Genomic DNA, 20047 nt, shown 5'->3' on the forward strand with positions numbered 1-20047 from the left:
CATGGCATGTAGACAATATGGCCGACAGAGAGAACTACAGAGACAAAAGGCCAGACCATGTGGAGTCTTGAACCACCATTCACCACTTGAGTGTGCTGCCTGAAGCAAAGTGTGCAGAGTTAGGTTTTAAACCTCTTAACTGTGTGGTTCTCTGTTTAAGGCCAATTGGTGTGGGTTAAAGGTGCCAGGTTAGGAAGAGGTTAGTTGCATGCAAGGCCTAGTTACTGGATGTAACATGTGTTAAGCACGCTAACATTAACCTAGGGGTGTGGCTATGCAATAACCTGACCATCAAAACAATAGTTCAGTGAATAATCTTAGCCAAATCAATACATGTACTTTGTGGTGTTCTGCTTCTTAGCTGGTGAATCTGTGGAGGACTTAGAGCCAAAGATTGCAGGCTTTGCTGGGTAGACGATGCTCCAGTCGTGCAGAAAGACAGAAGAAAATACTTTGCTTACTGTTGAAAAAAACATCTTTATCGATTGTGTAAAGCTTCAGATTGTTCATACATCCAATTAGTAAAGTCTATTTAATGACTCTAGTTCAATGATTTCATGTACAGATTCACTTCATTCACTCAATCAGTTAGTTTAACCCAGAATGTCAGCTATGTACAAGAACATGATCTCCTTGTTGATTTTTATCATGATAATTAGTTTGATTGTACATTTCTTTATGAATTTACAAAGTGGTGAGAACAAAATATCTATGATGAAGGAAGTTTTGCTATTTATTTAACAGCACACAAATACATCAATACAAACATGAAACTAACATTTAGAACAAAGAGAAGTTCACATTTTCATCTGAAGAAACATCAGTGAAAATTAAAAACATCATCATGAGCAGTGATAGCCTCCATGGATAAAAACACACAGGAAAAAGTGAATTTTAAAGGAACTCAAAACATCAACAGAACAAATGAAAAGAAAAAAAAAAGTTGACAATCCCAGTTTGATTGACAGCTGATCTCTGTGCAGTTCAGAAACACCACAGCAACGAGCTTTCAGAAACAATGGAGACAAAAACATGAAGAATTACAACAGAATCTGACACATGAAGTCTGAAATGACTTCTGTCTATTTGAGTTTACACAACTCAGCTGTGTCTCCAATATAAAGCCGAAGTCCAGCATAGAGAGGCTGAGTGAATGTGGTCTGGACTCTGTGGAGGAGAGTCATGGTTTCAGAGACGCTGTAGAAGGACAGAATACCTGCTCTGTGATCCAGGTACACTCCTACTCTGGAGGAACCAGGACCTGAGACGGGAGTTTGGATGTTGTTGAACCAAAATGTATAACTGTTAGTGTTACAATTTAAAGACCAAGATTTGTTATTACGTCCAAATACACATTCATCAGAGTCTCCTGCTCTGCTGATATTCTTGTATGCGACTGCTACACCAGCTCCCCATGCCCCTCTCCACTCCACCTCCCAGTAACAACGTCCAGTCAGACTCTCTCTACTCAGGACCTGATAACATTCAGTGAATCTATCTGGGTGACGAGAATAAGACTGTTGTTTTCTCATGGATGTTGCTTTTCTGTTCCCCTCAGATAATAACAGATGTGTGTGTGCTGTGTTTGGATCCAGTGTGATTTCAAGTGAATATTTTAAGAATCCAGCTCTGGTCTTGGGTTCTGGTTGTGGCAGTAAAACGTCCACTTCAGTCACTGTCAGTGAGATGTTTGTCCATTTCTCCCTCAGGATGTCCTGTAGTTGATCTCTGAGCTCTGACACAGCTGCTGTCACATCCTCAAAGTATCTCAGAGGACGGATATTGATGCTGGATGAGTCTGTAGATGCACTGAGTTGTGACAGTGAGGGATAGTTGTGTAGAAACTGGTTGTGATCCTTCTCGGTCCAGCTGATCTCCTTTCTGCGCCATTTCAGCTCTCAGCAGCAACACCTGTCTGAGTTTCACTTCCTGAGAAAGTGACACAAGTTTCAGCTCTGATCTCAACAACACCTGTTTCCGCGGTAAATGGAGCCTGACAGCTCTTGTACATGTTGGTTACACCCATCTTCAAACTGTAGATGTGAAGGGGAGGGAACAAGGAAATATGAGCACAGAGTGGAGCTTGTTGTGTTTGAGAGCAGGAAGAAGAGGGAGGGCTTATCAAGTGCTGATTCATTCCAGGTAGAGAAGCAGTTTTAAAAGTTACTGGATGCTTTTCATTTGGCTAACGTGGCTCCTCGCTTCCCTCACTCATGTCTCAGCTCCTCCCAGCGAGGACGGAGGAATCTAATTCACCAAAAGGGACGTCCTCACTCACTGTGGCCTTATTTTGAGGAGACGACAATGACGCACAACATCTACACTGTCAAATATGAAGAAGTCAGCTATCAATATGTAGAAATTATTAACAGTTCAAAGAGTTAATTAGCTGAACATGAATTTTAAGCTTAAACTTTAAACTATTCCTTAATAATTTCTACATAGTGATAACTGGAAGGAAAACAGCTGATAACTGCTCCAATGTTTTATCATTTGATTATAGATCTACAGCAGCGTCTGTCTGTCACACAATAAAACACAAATAGACAATTTAAACCTGTTAATTACTGAAAGAACAGAACTGACATAAAGAAGCAATAAAAAGAGTTTGTGTTTATGTAAAAACTAAAAGAATATCAGCCAATATATTATCAGCTTTTTGTTTTTTACTCTCAAAAATCAATATTAGATTAAAACATATTGTGTTGTTTGGACTCAATTTCCAACAGTTAAAACTTGTGCAGTTTTATTTTGGGAACACGACTAACAAATTTGAATCATACTTGACGATTATGATGGAAACTGATGAAAAATATATTAGTGACCTTTCAGCCTTCAGTTAAAACAGCTGCCTGATGTCTGAACCATGTACGTACTTAACCTGACATGATAAAGATTTTTAAAAATCTAAAATAAGCAGAAACAGATTAAGTGTGTTTCATTGGTCAGAACTAATATGGGCGTGTTTATCTGTTATTTATGTACATTTCTACTGTAAACAAACTGAAACAGCATCAGAAAACAACAACTTTAATTTCTGTTGATATATTTACCTTCATAACACAGAAGCAGTATGAATAATATTACAGAGTTAAAGCCGATTCAAGAAAATCTGTTGCTTCTGTGTTCAATCGCAGACAAAAACGTGTTACCATAGCAACATAATGTCCTGTATACCAAAGTCTTTTTAATTTTACAAAAAAAAAACAACTAAACATCTTCTCTTCAGATCATGTCGTCATTTGATCCCATTAAGTTTTCATCAGCTGACTGGATCTGAAAACCAGTTTCTGCTCTGTTTCCTCCCAGTTTACTACCAGTCCAACGAGTGGGCGGGCGTCTACGGCATCCGAGAGAGAGACCACAAAGCCTGGGCGGCCAAACAGGAGTGAAGGTGTCCGTCAGTTACAGTCCACAACAACACACAGCAGCTACTTCTACTTCTTCTTCTTCTTCTTCTTCTTCTTCTTCTTCTTGTTCCCGAACATCTTGCTTCCTGTCCTGGCTCGGCCCAACATCTTCTTCTTGTTGAACATGGTCTTCTTCCTGCGCAGCGTCTTAACGTTGCGGTCTTGGATCCAGTCGTCACACTGAGACTCCCACTTGATCTGCTTCAGGCCTGCGGGGGGACAGGAAGTGTTAGAAAGACAAGGAGAGGACGTCTGCATCACGTCCCGCCTCTGGTTTTAGGAATCAGATGGAACATCGTAATGAAAGTCATTTCTGTTTTTACCTACATTTGTCAAATTATGGAAAATATGAATACTTTGATATTAATTTGATCTCTCAGCCCTAATTTATTTATGCAGTGAGTGTTTGAAGCTGATTTTGTCTCTGTGGAGAAGTTATGAAATGTTGCTGGTATCCAGCCGACTCAATAAAAACATTCTGAAATATAAAAGGTTGAAACTGGCTCAGGTGTCGTTCAGGTGTCTCTTACCTGCTTTGTCTCTGTTGTTCATGGCGTTCAGTCCGATGTTGTCAAACTTAGAGCCCGCGTTCTCATCCAGCAGGGAACCAAACTGAAAAACACCAAACAATTTTTAACTGAAAGAGGAAGTTTTCAATCCAACACACTGTGTTTTATGTTATATGGTGAAAACCTTTTATCCCCAACATAACTTTTCTAACTTTTCTGGAAGAACTCAAAATGAGCCTCGTTTAGGCTAAACGTCAGTGAATTTTGGTATCAGAAGGTTTTATGAGTTTACAAGGTTGAAAAACTATCAACCCAACTAGAGCTGAAACAGTTAGTTGATTAATCAATTAATCTGTAACTGTTGACAATCAATTAATCATTTAATTTACTTTTGCAAGAAATTCACTGGTTATAGCTTCTCAAATATAAATATTTGCAACTTTTTAATGTATATGATGTAAAATGAATAACATCAGGTTAAAAAAAGGTTAAAAAGAAACATCAGTGAAGGTTAAAACATGGTCATGAGCAGTGATAGTCTCCATGGATAAAAACACACAGGAAAAAGTGAATTTTAAAGGAACTCAAAACATCAACAAAACAAATGAAAAGAAAAAAATAAGTTGACAATCCCAGTTTGATTGACAGCTGATCTCTGTGCAGTTCAGAAACACCACAGCAACGAGCTCTCAGAAACAATGGAGACAAAAACATGAAGAATTACAACAGAATCTGACACATGAAGTCTGAAATGACTTCTGTCTATTTGAGTATACACAACTCAGCTGTGGATCCATCATAATAAAACTGAAGTCCAGCATAGAGAGGCTGAGTGAATGTGGTCTGGACTCTATGGAGGAGAGTCATGATTTCAGAGACGCTGTAGAAGGACAGAATACCTACTCTGTGATCCAGGTACACTCCTACTCTGGAGGAACCAGGACCTGAGACGGGAGTTTTGATGTTTTTGAACCAAAATGTATAACTGTTAGTGTTACAGTGTAAAGACCAAGATTTGTTATTACGTCCAAATCTGCATTCATCAGAGTCTCCTGCTCTGCTGATATTCTTGTATGCGACTGCTACACCAACTCCCAATTCCCATCTCTCTCTCCACTGCACCTCCCAGTAACAACGTCAAGTCAGACTCTCTCTACTCAGAACCTGACAATATCCAGTGAATCTGTCTAAGTGACGAGAATAAGACTGTTGTTGACTCGTGGATGTTGCTTTTGTGTGTGTGTGTGTGTGGGCGGGGGGGGGGGCGGGGGGACACGTACACTAGCTTAACCAAACAATGTGGTGGCCTACACTATGGGGAGTAGCTTCCTGTGGAAGAGGGGTAGCTTCGGCACTGTCTAGTGGCTCTAGTGGGCACAACAGATTTTAACATGCACTAACTGAGATGCAGGACAGTAACAGTCAGAGGATTGTTTCTTAAAGTTGACTCAGGCTGGAATGCATGGCTGCAACAGCAGAGGATAACTTCTAAATTTCACAGGGCTGGTAGCACGCTGTGGTTCTATCTCACAGGCTCTATTTCTTACTCAGGCCGGAATGCATGGCAGTAACAGCTAGGTACAAGCTCTCTATATGTCACAGGGCTGGTGACACACTGTGTTTGAATTAAAAAGAGGAGCACTTGAATTAACACCCAATTCTAACAGCTTCAGTATATTGCATTGAATATGTGGTATTCGAATGCTGAACCAAAATTCTTACCCCTCCTACAGCGTAGGTTCAACCTGAGTGGCTAGTAGCAACAGCAAGGTCTAAGTGTAACACTATGAGGAATACTGTAAACACCTACAATGTTAGTTATCAATAGCTCAAGATTTGGGTTAAAATTAATTTAAAAAACCAAATCTCACCACACTGCACTTTTGTTTATAAGTACAGCTTGATATCTACTCCTGTGGCAGACTAGTTGTGTTAAATATAAAGGATAGTCTAAAGGTTTTAGATTCCACAATTTTGGTCCTAGGAAAAATTAATTTCCAAAATTATGCTGAAATTAATATTGCACAATTATGAATCATTGCCAACAATACTCTGCCTCACACGGGGCACCATTTTGTTGGGCCTTGGCTACAAGTTTGGCTATCAGCAATAATTATTGATTACCAAAGATAATTATTAATCATTAAAATCAATAAAAATATTAATAAGAATCAATAATAACAGGGCACCACCTTGGAGTCAGGGAAAAAGATAGCCAATTCAGTCTCAAATTGTACTAATCTATCAATTTGGAACTTTGATTAATAATTAACTTAATAACTATAAACAAAATCACCATATCAATAGTTAGCTAAGGTTGAGGGATTTTGGGAGCTGTTTGCAGAGCAGAGGTTGGCAAAACTCATGGCAACATTAAACAAACAGTGTGTATATCCAAAAGCATTTATTTAACAAAAAGGTAAAAGAGCAAAACACACAATATTAATCTAGCTAAATATACCTATGTACAAGTGTGTGTGTGTGTGTGTGTATGTGTGGGGGGAAGGCAATGTCAAGATGTCTGAAGTCACTTGGTGACTGAGCACATGGCATGTAGACAATATGGCCGACAGAGAGAACTACAGAGACAAAAGGCCAGACCATGTGGAGTCTTGAACCACCATTCACCACTTGAATGTGCTGCCTGAAGCAAAGTGTGCAGAGCTAGGTTTTAAACCTCTTAACTGTGTGGTTCTCTGTTTAAGGCCAATTGGTGTGGGTTAAAGGTGCCAGGTTAGGAAGAGGTTAGTTGCATGCAAGGCCTAGTTACTGGATGTAACATGTGTTAAGCACGCTAACATTAACCTAGGGGTGTGGCTATGCAATAACCTGACCATCAAAACAATAGTTCAGTGAATAATCTTAGCCAAATCAATACATGTACTTTGTGGTGTTCTGCTTCTTAGCTGGTGAATCTGTGGAGGACTTAGAGCCAAAGATTGCAGGCTTTGCTGGGTAGACGATGCTCCAGTCGTGCAGAAAGACAGAAGAAAATACTTTGCTTACTGTTGAAAAAAACATCTTTATTGATTGTGTAAAGCTTCAGATTGTTCACACATCCAATTAGTAAAGTCTATTTAATGACTCTAGTTCAATGATTTCATGTACAGATTCACTTCATTCACTCAATCAGTTAGTTTAACCCAGAATGTCAGCTATGTACAAGAACATGATCTCCTTGTTGATTTTTATCATGATAATTAGTTTGATTGTACATTTCTTTATGAATTTACAAAGTGGTGAGAACAAAATATCTATGATGAAGGAAGTTTTGCTATTTATTTAACAGCACACAAATACATCAATACAAACATGAAACTAATATTTAGAACAAAGAGAAGTTCACATTTTCATCTAAAGAAATGTCAGTAAAGGTTAAAAACATCATCATGAGCAGTGATAGCCTCCATGGATAAAAACACACAGGAAAAAGTGAATTTTAAAGGAACTCAAAACATCAACAGAGCAAATGAAAAGAAAAAAAAAGTTGACAATCCCAGTTTGATTGACAGCTGATCTCTGCAGTTCAGAAACACCACAGCAACAAGCTCTCAGAAACAATGGAGACAAAAACATGAAGAATTACAACAGAATCTGACACATGAAGTCTGAAATGACTTCTGTCTATTTCAGTTTACACAACTCAGCTGTGTCTCCAATATAAAGCCGAAGTCCAGCATAGAGAGGCTGAGTGAATGTGGTCTGGACTCTGTGGAGGAGAGTCATGGTTTCAGAGACACTGTAGAAGGACAGAATACCTGCTCTGTGATCCAGGTACACTCCTACTCTGGAGGAACGAGGACCTGAGACAGGAGTTTGGATGTTGTTGAACCAAAATGTATAACTGTTAGTGTTACAATTTAAAGACCAAGATTTGTTATTACGTCCAAATACACATTCATCAGAGTCTCTTGCTCTGCTGATATTCTTGTATGCGACTGCTACACCAACTCCCAATCCCCATCTCCCTCTCCACTCCACCTCCCAGTAACAACGTCCAGTCAGACTCTCTCTACTCAGGACCTGACAATATCCAGTGAATCTGTCTGGGTGACTAGAATAAGACTGTTTTTGACTCATGGATGTTGCTTTTCTGTTCCCCTCAGATAATAAAAGCTGTGTGTATGCTGTGTTTGGATCCAGTGTGATTTCACGTGAATATTTTAAGAACTCAGCTCTGGTCTTGGGTTCTGGTTGTGGCAGTAAAACGTCCACTTCAGTCACTGTCAGTGAGATGTTTGTCCATTTCTCCCTCAGGATGTCCTGTAGTTGATCTCTGAGCTCTGACACAGCTGCTGTCACATCCTCAAAGTATCTCAGAGGACGGATATTGATGCTGGATGAGTCTGTAGATGCACTGAGTTGTGACAGTGAGGGGTAGTTGTGTAGAAACTGGGTGTGATCCTCTGTGTGTGAGAGCTGCTTCAGTTCAGCGTCTTTCCTCTTCAGCTCAGTGATCTCCTGCTTCAGCTTCTCCTGAAGCTTTTTGACTCGATTCACTTCAGTTTCCTGCTGGGATCTGATCTGCTGCTTCACATCAGAGCTTCTTTTCTGGATGAGACAGATCAGCTCAGTGAAGATCTTCTCACTGTCCTCCACTGCTTTATCAGCAGAGCGACTGACGGCCTTCATCTCCTGTTGAAGCAGCTTCACATCTTTCTCTCTGTCCTGGATTCTCTGCTGGATGTTTTGTCGACTCACCTCGAGCTCTCTCTGCCTCTCAGTCCTTTCTGCTGCAGCTGAGACTGTGACGTGGCCTTTATGTTCATCCATAGTGCAGAGATAACAGATACTCTGCTGATCAGTACGGCAGAATATCTTCATCACCTCATCATGACGAGAGCAGATGTTCTCCTGGAGCTTCTTGGAGGGGTCGACCAGCTTGTGTTTTTTAAATGTAGTTGATTCAAAGTGAGGCTGGAGGTGTTTCTCACAGTAAGAAGCCAGACACACCAGACAGGAATTGAGGGCTTTCAGCTTCCTCCCAGTGCAGACATCACAGGCCACATCTTCAGGTCCAGCATAGCAGTGATCAGCAGGAGCAGCTTGGAGTCCAGTCTTCTTCAGCTTCTCCACTATATCCGCTAACATGGTGCTTTTCACCAGGACAGGCCTCGGTGCGAAGGTCTGTCTGCACTGAGGGCAGCTGTAGATCTTCCTCTGATCCACTTCATCCCAGTGTGTTTTAATACAGCTCATGCAGTAGCTGTGTCCACAGGGAATAGTCACCGGATCCTTCAGTAGATCTAGACAGATCGAACAAGAGAAGGTTTCTCGGTCCAGCTGATCTCCTTTCTGCGCCATTTCAGCTCTCAGCAGCAACGACTGTCTGAGTTTCACTTCCTGAGAAAGTGACACAAGTTTCAGCTCTGATCTCAACAACACGTGTTTCCGTAGTAAATGCAGCTTGACAGCTCTTGTACATGTTGGTTACACCCATCTTCAAACTGTAGATGTGAAGGGGAGGGAACAAGGAAATATGAGCACAGAGTGGAGCTTGTTGTGTTTGAGAGCAGGAAGAAGAGGGAGGGCTTATCAAATGCTGATTCATTCCAGGTAGAGGAGCAGTTTTAAAAGTTACTGGATGCTTTTCATTTGGCTAACGTGGCTCCTCGCTTCCCTCACTCATGTCTCAGCTCCTCCCAGCGAGGACGGAGGAATCTAATTCACCAAAAGGGACGTCCTCACTCACTGTGGCCTTATTTTGAGGAGACGACAATGACGCACAACATCTACACTGTCAAATATGAAGAAGTCAGCTATCAATATGTAGAAATTATTAACAGTTCAAAGAGTTAATTAGCTGAACATGAATTTTAAGCTTAAACTTTAAACTATTCCTTAATAATTTCTACATAGTGATAACTGGAAGGAAAACAGCTGATAACTGCTCCAATGTTTTATCATTTGATTATAGATCTACAGCAGCGTCTGTCTGTCACACAATAAAACACAAATAGACAATTTAAACCTGTTAATTACAGAAAGAACAGAACTGACATAAAGACGCAATAAAAAGAGTTTGTGTTTATGTAAAAACTAAAAGAATATCAGCCAATACATTATCAGCTTTTTGTTTTTTACTCTCAAAAATCAATATTAGATTAAAACATATTGTGTTGTTTGGATTCAATTTCCAACAGTTAAAACTTGTGCAGTTTTATTTTGGGAACACGACTAACAAATTTTAATCATACTTGACAATTATGATGGAAACTGATGAAAAATATATTAGTGACCTTTCAGCCTTCAGTTAAAACAGCTGCCTGATGTCTGAACCATGTACGTACTTAACCTGACATGATAAAGATTTTTAAAAATCTAAAATAAGCAGAAACAGATTAAGTGTGTTTCATTGGTCAGAACTAATATGGGCGTGTTTATCTATTATTTATGTACATTTCTACTGTAAACAAACTGAAACAGCATCAGAAAACAACAACTTTAATTTCTGTTGATATATTTACCTTCATAACACAGAAGCAGTATGAATAATATTACAGAGTTAAAGCCGATTCAAGAAAATCTGTTGCTTCTGTGTTCAATTGCAGACAAAAACGTGTTACCATAGCAACATAATGTCCTGTATACCAAAGTCTTTTCAAATTTTACAAAAAACTAAACATGGCTTCTCTTCAGATCATGTCGTCATTTGATCCCATTAAGTTTTCATCAGCTGGCTGGATCTGAAAACCAGTTTCTGCTCTGTTTCCTCCCAGTTTACTACCAGTCCAACGAGTGGGCGGGTGTCTACGGCATCCGAGAGAGAGACCACGAAGCCTGGGCGGCCAAACAGGAGTGAAGGTGTCCGTCAGTTACAGTCCACAACAACACACAGCAGCTACTTCTTCTTCTTCTTGTTCCCGAACATCTTGCTTCCTGTCCTGGCTCGGCCCAACATCTTCTTCTTGTTGAACATGGTCTTCTTCCTGCGCAGCGTCTTAACGTCGCGGTCTTGGATCCAGTCGTCACGCTGAGACTCCCACTTGATCTGCTTCAGGCCTGCAGGGGAACAGGAAGTGTTAGAAAGACAAGGAGAGGACGTCTGCATCACATCATCAGGTGTCGTTCAGGTGTCTCTTACCTGCTTTGTCTCTGTTGTTCATGGCGTTCAGTCCGATGTTGTCAAACTTAGAGCCGGCGTTCTCATCCAGCAGGGAACCAAACTGAAAAACACCAAACAATTTTTAACTGAAACAGGAAGTTTTCAATCCAACACACTGTGTTTTATGTTATATGGTGAAAACCTTTTATCTCCAACATATCAACTTTTCTGGAAGAACACAAAATGAGCCTCGTTTAGGCTAAACGTCAGTGAACTTTGGTATCAGAAGGTTTTATGAGTTTACAAGGTTGAAAAACTGTATCGACCCAACTAGAGCTGAAACAGTTAGTTGATTAATCAATTAATCTGCAACTGTTGACAATCAATTAATCATTTGAGTTATTTTTGCAAGAAATTCACTGGTTACAGCTTCTCAAATATAAAGATTTGCAACTTTTTTGTGTATATGATGTAAAATGAATATCTGTGTGTTTTGGACTGAAAACAGAGTGATTGAGATGTTTTGACATTTTTCATAGAGCTGCAATGATCAGTAAACTAATCAATTAGTTGATTGGCAGGAAATGAAATCACCAACAAAACGTTAAAACATTCTTGTTCCAGCTTCTGAAAATGTGAGTATTTTCTGGTTCCTTCAGTCCTCTGTGACAGTAAACTGAATGTTGTTGAGTTGTTGGTCGAGACAAGACGAGACATTTGAGGACGTCATTTGAGAAATGGGGATCAACTTTTTTTTTCCCCATCATCTCACCTCCTCAGCAGAAGCAAACACGGCAGCGTCTTTGTTTCCTTTCTTCTTCTTCTTCTTCGTCTGTTTTGAACCTGTGAGCAGGAGCAGCCATCAATAAAACAACTTTAAAATGAGTCGATCAACAGTCTGCAGCTCAAACATCACAGTTTTTAAAGCGGAGGATTATTCACAAAAGAAGGAAAACTCACACTTTATATACTTTACTAAATAAAAACAGGACAAATGAAGGCAGATAAAAAGAGAAAGTTCAACTCAGCATTAACCTAAAGATCCAGAGAAGTCCAGCTCCTCTGAGGATTTTCTCTTCCCCTTCTTGGTACGAGGAGTGATATCTGGAGCTTCCATCTCTTCATCTGAATCTGCAAAGAAATAATTTTTATTTCATTATTTGACGCAGAAAAAGTTGAATTCATAATCTTATGTAATAGAAACAAGATATTAATATATCATGATGTCTTTAAGGATTTAATAAAGTTGACATCATTTTTGTAATTTACTGTTTTTTTTTAAAGTTAATTTTTTTGGACAATATTAGATAATAAAGTGTGTTTGATCCACTCTGAGTAACAGGATGAAAACTGTGATGAAGGTTTGTAACTCACCACCAAACGCAGCATCGTCATCCTCCAGCTCTGGAACTGAAACAAGACACAAAAAATAAATAAAGCGATGCAGGAACAAATCTGTCAGTAACACATCTGATTAACACATGAACCATAAACAAACACAAGTCCACAGTGAACATCAAATCACTTTTTATGTTCCTTACTCTCATCATCGTCGTCTCCGCCCCCGTCAAGGTCCATGAACGTCCCTCCTTCATCTTCCAGCTCATCTCCGAAGTCTTCCTCGTCCATGCTGCCCAGAGACACCTCCTCATCGTCCAGGTCGTCCATGTCCGAGTCGTCCGAGTCTGAGTCCTCCGCGTCTTTCTTACCTTTTTTACTCTTCACATTACTGAAGAAACATCGAGGGGAAACAGGACAGGAAGAAGCTTAAATCAAGCTGAGGTCAATAAATCGATACATAGACTGAAAATTTAACTTTAAACAGCTAATAATAAAACAAAGATGGAAGTCTGTCAGCAGAAATGCAGAGAGCACACCGCTTTTCTTAAATCTTAACCAGTAGTGGAGTAAAAAATAAAATTTGTCTTGCAGGTGGCACCAGAGGAAAGCTCTGTCAATCAAAATAGTTTATCCTCTGTACGTTGGCCATTTAAGGACATCTCAGCTCTAGAAATATTAACCTGTTGATGGCGCCAGAGGTTTATTTTCTGGGAATCATGAATGTTTGAACACAGTTTGGTGGCGGTCCAGCTGAGTTGAGTTGTGAAAGATTTATATATATGAAAAAAAAAAACCTTTAATTTGTGGAACAGAATACAAACTAACCGTTTCAGGTAGTAAAACATAAAAAAACTGATTATTTATCTGCTCACCCTGCAAAGTCCAGATCATCATCTGCCAAATCAGTGAAGTACGAGTCTCCCTCACAGGAATCTGTTCAAACAGTCAGATAAAGTTAGAAAGTCACAGAAACTTTTATTCGTTATTATGATTTCTGTATTATTTAGTAGAACTACCAAAGAACAAGTTTTTTAAAAAATATCAAGTTAAATGCACATTACTTCTGTAATTACCCGTTTTATACTTTTAAATTTGAAGTGTATTACTATTAATTATATATTTTTTTACTTTAATGTTGGTTTATCTTACTAAAAACAAATACAACGTCAATAGATTCTATTGATCTCTGTAGTTCAACCTGTAAAATAAAAAAAATCTTACTCACCGAGTATTTTCTCAAACTCGTCATCGTCCACGTCCTCCACGCTCTCGTCATCGCCGTCTGTTCGCGGCCGACGAAGCTGCTTCTCCTGCTGACGTTTCTTGAAGAAGCTGTAGAGAGTCGAGGAGATAAATAACATCACGAACTGCCTAAAACCACTTACAGGAGACAACATTTTGTCCAAAATATGAGTTAATCGGTGACAAAACACAGGAAGGATGCAACGGTTTGATAAAGCAAGAGATTGTATTGATTATTAATTAAAGATTTTCATATTAGGTGTAAATCTCAGCAAGTCAAACATAAGACTTTTTAAATTTTACTTGGAATGGATTTTAAATCTATTTCAAAAACAAAAATGAAACTTGTAAAAATGTGCAAAAATTAGGTAAAAATGGGTTTTTGGGCAGCAAAAAAGCAGAAAACCAGTTGAAATAAGTCGTCTGTTCTCCAGATATCTACAAAGATGCTTGTTGGACTGCTCCTCTCATTTTAATTTGAGAAATAAAAGCTACATTTCTTCTGTAAAAAGGTTTCCGACTCACCGATGGAAGAAGATTTCATCCACAGGGATCTGACTCTCTTCTTTAGACAGAAACTCCTCACAGTTCACTGAGAGAGAGAAAAAAGAAGTGTTGATTTCACTGATTCAGCGACTGAATGAAGAGATGAAAACACAGAAGTGACTACAGATGGGTCAGTTGAGTTGATGAATGTCTTCAACTTCCAATTTTTTATAGTTTTTGAGCTCATACGTGATCAATGTGAGTTTTGTAGGACAATCCGATATTTAGCCAAATTTCTGAGTCTTTATAATGTTGTACTGTATAATGTGTCTTTATAATGTTTACGAGCACACAAAGGTTTGTGTGCTCGTAAAATTCATGCATTTTTGTCTTTTTGGAGTTTAGAACAAGCTTTGAAATAATAAAAGAGGTTAGTTAGTTGGTTAGAGTTAGTTCCTTAAAATAAATACTTCCAGCAGATATCCATGGAGTCATTTATAGCTGAAAAGGTTTCATGTTGATGCGTTTTGTTGCGAGTGTAAGGTTTTAAAAAACAGGACGGTATCATCAGCGTAAATGTTGACATTGCTTTGCGTAGTAAGAACGCAATTATTTATGAATGGAGTAAATAACAGGGGGCCTAGTATCGATCTCTGTGGGACACCTTTATGAACATTTTGAGGGCTTGATTGAAACTGTCAGCTGCAACGGTTTATGAGACAAAGTGTTAGGCCTTTTAAGTAGAGATAAAATCTGTAATCCATTTCTTCAAAACAACAAAAAACAAGTTCAAGATCTCTTCAGTTTCTTTTTGATACCTTTAAACAGATGTTGGTATCAATCAGGAAACTCACCTGGTAGAGAGTTGAGAGGTAATCTCTGTTTGGGCATCAGAGCGGCAGCATCTGTGTTTTCTGGGAAATAAAGTTAGAGCTGAAATTAAGATTTTTCCGAGCCACACACTTCTTGATTTAATTACTAGATTTGTAGATTTTACTCAGTTAATATGATTCCAGGTTTGAATGTGTCTCATGGGTTTCCCACCACTGACGCAGCATAAAGATACTTGATAAAACTAAGAATCAGTAATGAAATATGTAAAGTCTGTGTTTATTACGTTTTCCCTTTAGTTGTTTGGGGTTTCTGAAGACGAATCGATCCAAGAACCGGATGAGGGTGAAGTCCTGCAGAGGGTCACCGGAGTACTGGATGAAGTCTCCCTGTGGAAAACAAAACACACGTTTGTTTAAGATAGAAGATGATACAAAACTGACTGCAGATATTAGCATGAAAAGGGTTCTTCAACTTCCTGATGACCTAAAAACTGAGAAAACAGTCAGACTAACGTTATAAAAATACTTAAACAAGTGTCGTAGATACAAACTTTACAGATAAAGATGCTGTTTATATGTAATAAGATGATTTGACTTCAAGTTAAAGAGATGTGAAGTTTTACCTGCAGGATAGTTTTTGCAAACAGTGACACTGACGGGTGGAAGTGCAGAGCGAGCTGCAGAGAAACAAACAGACATAAAACATAAAAGAGATTCAACAGTTTAGATGCTTTTGCATTAAAACAAAGACAACTACAGTCAAGCTTCCTTTACAGTTTCCAGTGTAGTCAATAGTACTGACTTCCTTTTATGGTAATTGAACTGTTTTTGGTGGAAAAATCAGAAAAGTATTAATTAATACTTATCTTTATATGTCTTAGGCTTAAGAGATCTTTGGAGCAGGTCTTTACCCAATATTAAAGGCCATATTATAATTTTAACCAGTGGTAGTCAATATAAATCTGCTAATTTACTTTTTAATTTAATTTAGTTAATAATAAAATGATCTTTCATACATTTAAACAGACACATTTATTTATGGTAACTTAATTAAAATGAAAAATAAGTAAAAATTTAAAGTATTCAACCTTTTTAAACCAAATTATACTGCTTGTAAGTTTGTCATGGGACAATTCTTAACTGAAACCAAAGATTTATGATGATTTATGTCATATGAATATGTATACAATATATTATAAGCACACCTAAAAGGACCAATGTGTAGGATTTAGTGACATCTAGTGGTAAGATTGCAGATTGCTACCATCTGTTTATTTTGGTTTGTTTGTTTCTCACCCTCTGTAGTTCCCATAAGGTTGTGTGGTCGGCGCCGCAGAATAACGGGTTTCTGTGCAGCGGGTCGTAGATCTGTCGGCTCTTCCCACCTGGTGACACAGGAAGTCAAACACTTCAATATTCAACCACAACAACAACAACAAAGAAAAACCCTGATCTGTTCCTGATACATCAGAACTTTGACTGAAGAGAAACAAATCAGAAGACAGACCTTCCAGGTTCTGGTGATGTACCCATGATGCCGTGGGTTTGACCTCCTGTGCCTCTGCACTCGTTCCTTCCTCCAGTTTGTCAGCATCCACAAAGCGCTCCTCTTCGTCATCATCTTCGTCATCATTTTCCTCAGCAAGATCTTTGAACTCCTCCTCCTCCCCGTCCTGAGTGAACAGAAAGACGTTTAAAATCAAACCTTAAAACTGTAAAACCATTAAATGTTATTTTTTTAAATCTGCTATTCAACCAGATTTTATGTGTTATTGATTTTTGTCTATTTGGATTTTAATCTATTTTTTATGTATGAAAATATAGAAGAAAAGCACAAACACTTAAGCTTATCATTATCAGCTTGCTCTCTCACCCCTTGCTCCTGCAGCAGCATCCTGAGGCTCGGTTTGGCCTTCATGACCTCCGACACCAGGAAGAGCGCTCCGCAGGCGAAGCTGGCGTTCTGCTCGGCGCTGACCTGCAGCAGACGCTTCACGAAGGCTTTGACCCGCCGCAGCACGATGTCGGCTTTCAGGGACTTGTACAGCAGGTTGAGGAACATGCTCTGTCTGGAGGACGACGACAGCCCGGGGTCCAGCAACTTCCTGCAGAGAAGAAGAAGACTTTACATCATTTCTCTTCATTGGAGCTACATGATGTTTGTTTAGAGGAAATATTCAAAACCACGACTCAAATGGAAATATTCTAGCTCACTTGTGCATCATTTAATTAAAATTCCACCAAATTCAGCCTGTCACATTTGGTATTTTTGGGAACTTTGGGATCTTTATATGAATTAAAATGTAAGTTTTGTAGGTTTGAAGACAGTTTAGCTGCACAGCTGAGTTTACACCTGTCTAGTCTGTGTTAAAACAACAGTCAGGAGCCCAAATGAACATTTAAACATTTTTTACCTGTACAGAGCGACGTAGTATCGGTCAGAGACGCTCTGCTGGGAGTCCATCACCTGGAACAGCAGCATGAGCGCCTGCACAGCTGTGTTGAACTTCACCAGATGAACCACTTTGAACAGCGTGTCCAGCTGCTCCTTCACCTTCTCGTCCCCGGCGCCGGCGTAGGGATACGCCCTGTTCACGCCCGACAGCAGAGCGCTCAGCATCTTCGACTCGATGTCCTTCTTCTTCACGCAGGCGCGGAAAAATGAGAAGTAGATGGTGATGAGCTTCGCCGCGAGCTCGGTCTCGTCGTGGCTCAGCATCACCTGGCTGAGGAAGCAGACGGCGTAGTACTGCGCCTTCGGGCTGATGTTGGGCCGGAACATGAGCCGCTCCACCTCGCAGCACACCACCGCCTTCATGTTGGGGTGTTTGTGCAGCAGCGTCTCCAGCAGGTACGATGCTTTGGCCGCCGTCTTGTACTCGGGGTCACCCAGCTTGTTGACAACCTGGATGAGCAGCGCCCTCTCCTGCTCCGGCCGGCTGCACAGCAGCTCGTGAGCGGTGGCGAGCGCCTTCGCTTTGGTGGCTGCCACCGTGTCGTGAGCCACAGAGTCAAGAGCAACCACGAACTCAGCCACGTGGTGTTTCAGCTGGTGCTCGAAGTACCAGAGGATGAGGCGGCGGTCACGGGCGTCGCGGTTGCCGCTGGCCCGCTCCTCCAGCTGGTCGAACGGGTGCTGGGCGAAGGGACGGAGCTTTCTGTTTTCCGGCAGCAGGTCAGACAGCAGCAGCTCTCGCAGCGTGTCCAGAGCCATCAGACCCATACGCCGACTGCCCTTCTTCTTCACCATGGACACCAGGTTCTCCACGTGCTCCACCATGTGCACTGGAGCGTCCTGGATCAAGAGCGTCATGGCCGCCATCCTGTCAGCCAGCACGCCGGAGGAGACCACCGTCTTCATCCAGCCGGAGTTGGCTCCTTTCTGCAGACTCTTCTTGCTCTTGTAGAGCTCGACTTCGGCCTCAAACAGCCGCTGGGCGAGCGTCTTGTACTGGGAGACCAGTGAGGGATCCTGCGTTTCCGTCGAGCCCTCGGTGGTGTATTCCAGGTCGAACCATTTCCCTCCGGGTTTGATCAGCAGGATCTGCCGCTGCTGGAACTCAAACACGTTCGCATTCTGTTTCGCCTTTTTCCCAGCGGCAACCTGAGCGTCTTTAATCTTCTTCTCCTTCTTCTTGTCCTCTACTTGCGGCTGGTTGGTAACTTTCTGCTGAGAGTTGGACGCTTTCTCCTCTGCTTTCTTCGCTGTGGCCTTTTTACTTTCCTTCTCGGCAGCGTCGTCGCCCTCAGGCTCGTCTGCGATGACCTGCTGTCCAGCAAACGCTCGAATGCCCAGTTTGGTGATGAATTTCTCCAGCTCGCCCTCCTCCAGGTCGTCTATGGCTCCTTGCTTCCCTCCGTCCACGAGCTCGTTGGAGTCATTCAGGGTGGCGAGGAGGACATAGTCGGACTGCAGACAGACAAGAGAAGAAGAAAAGCATAAGAAAAGACTACATGTTGTTCTAAATTACAGAACATATCAGTAGTGATTTACAGGAGTAATAGTTGGATGTAACAACTCTAGAACTGAAAGAGAACATAAGGAGTGGACAGTAATTCAGTATAATTGTATGATGTTGTTTCCTACTATCATAAAACTTTGGCTCATTACTGTTTGAACTTTTTCAATATTAGTATTGATTAAATACCTGCATTTCAGTGCTGACACCAAAAAAATACTTTGAGAAATACAAATGTTTCTTCAAATTCCTTCCTTTTATAAAAGAAATCAAAATTCTCAAATCAAGCCTCAAAACTTAATGTCATTATTTCTTTTATCAAAAATATCTTTTTTCCTGTTATGAAAACAGTTTCCGATTAATTTAATAGTTGGCAACTAATCCATTAATTGTTGCAGCTCTATTGTAAACTGACCTTTGGCCCTGGGAAATGGTGGTGGGCATTTTTAGAATATTTTTGACATTTTACAAGTTAAAATATTCAATCAGATAATAAAATAATCCGCACATTGATCGTTTTAAATCCTCTAGTTGAAACCATAGTTGTGTTGACATTTTTAAGAGTGAAAACATTCATATTGGAAACTACACCACCAGTTAAAATTCGTTTTAAATGAAAGACTGTGAAGATGAGGACAGTTTACACTAACATTACACACGTTTATGAGAAATATAGTTAATAAATATTTCTACCAGCCTAAAAAATACACTCCAGCAATGTTAAAAAAGGTCTGTAAGATAAGTTTATGTTTGTTATTTTAACCTATAATCCTGCAGTAACTCACCTGTGTTCCTCCCAGCCGTAAAACCTCCTCCAGACTGAACTCTCCTTCTTCTTCTTTCTTCGCTCTGTCTTCACCTTCATCAGCTGCTGAATCTTCATCTTCCTCGCCGCCGCTGTTTTCAGCCTCCGGCTCATCATCTGCAGGCTGAAATGTCACTTTGTTGGTCGCTTTGGACTTTTTACGGTGCTTGTTTTTCGCTGCCATGCTGCTGCGAGCATGAGGAGAAGACGTGACCCGGACGTGAAAGTGACGTCAACACGGCGTTTCCGTAATTAAATAATACTAATACAAATTTAGTGTTTATTTATTTTTATTTATGATTTTCAAATTAGATTTTAGCAGGGATATTTAAGTAAATGGTTACTGTCGTTTTGTTCATTTTTTTTATGTCCATGTTGTAAATCCTGAAAACACACAGGCAAGAGTTCAGAGGTCTT

At 40.2% G+C, this 20047-nt stretch overlaps 2 protein-coding genes across 4 annotated transcripts; both read right to left on the minus strand.

Moving 5' to 3' along the window:
• Positions 1 to 3014: 3014 nt before the first annotated feature.
• On the minus strand, positions 3015 to 19913 carry cebpz (CCAAT enhancer binding protein zeta). 3 transcript variants are annotated; one of them, XM_044377321.1, is made up of 18 exons: positions 19611 to 19909; positions 17281 to 18776; positions 16740 to 16971; positions 16374 to 16539; positions 16163 to 16251; positions 15490 to 15543; positions 15151 to 15253; positions 14888 to 14947; positions 14073 to 14139; positions 13531 to 13637; positions 13178 to 13238; positions 12506 to 12693; positions 12339 to 12374; positions 12000 to 12098; positions 11737 to 11807; positions 11004 to 11085; positions 10765 to 10921; positions 3015 to 3435 (listed from the first exon to the last, which is right to left on the minus strand). In XM_044377321.1, the coding sequence occupies exons 1-18, from the start codon at positions 19812 to 19814 to the stop codon at positions 3432 to 3434; spliced, it is 3276 nt and encodes a 1091-aa protein (XP_044233256.1). In that variant the 5' UTR covers positions 19815 to 19909; the 3' UTR covers positions 3015 to 3431. The 3 variants fall into 3 exon arrangements, with proteins under 3 accessions (XP_044233256.1, XP_044233257.1, XP_044233258.1); XM_044377322.1 differs by having other exon boundaries at positions 12000 to 12095; positions 19611 to 19907; XM_044377323.1 differs by lacking the exons at positions 3015 to 3435; positions 11004 to 11085 and having other exon boundaries at positions 10831 to 10921; positions 19611 to 19913.
• On the minus strand, positions 7544 to 9496 carry LOC122999949 (tripartite motif-containing protein 16-like). The gene has a single exon (XM_044377327.1). It carries the CDS (start codon positions 9221 to 9223, stop codon positions 7544 to 7546), a length of 1680 nt encoding a protein of 559 aa, XP_044233262.1. The 5' UTR covers positions 9224 to 9496.
• Positions 19914 to 20047: the final 134 nt, after the last annotated feature.

Source organism: Thunnus albacares, chromosome 16 (assembly GCF_914725855.1).
Source record: "Thunnus albacares chromosome 16, fThuAlb1.1, whole genome shotgun sequence".
Taxonomy (NCBI): domain Eukaryota; kingdom Metazoa; phylum Chordata; class Actinopteri; order Scombriformes; family Scombridae; genus Thunnus; species Thunnus albacares.

Coding starts and splice junctions, on each gene's coding strand:
- cebpz (XM_044377321.1), bottom strand. CDS start 19,814: ATGGCAGCGAAAAACAAGCACCGTAAAAAGTCCAAAGCGACCAACAAA. Junction 18,777..19,610: donor TACGGCTGGGAGGAACACAG/GTGAGTTACTGC, acceptor GTCTGTCTGCAG/TCCGACTATGTCCTCCTCGC. Junction 13,239..13,530: donor CGAGTTTGAGAAAATACTCG/GTGAGTAAGATT, acceptor CTGTTTGAACAG/ATTCCTGTGAGGGAGACTCG.
- LOC122999949 (XM_044377327.1), bottom strand. CDS start 9,223: ATGGCGCAGAAAGGAGATCAGCTGGACCGAGAAACCTTCTCTTGTTCG.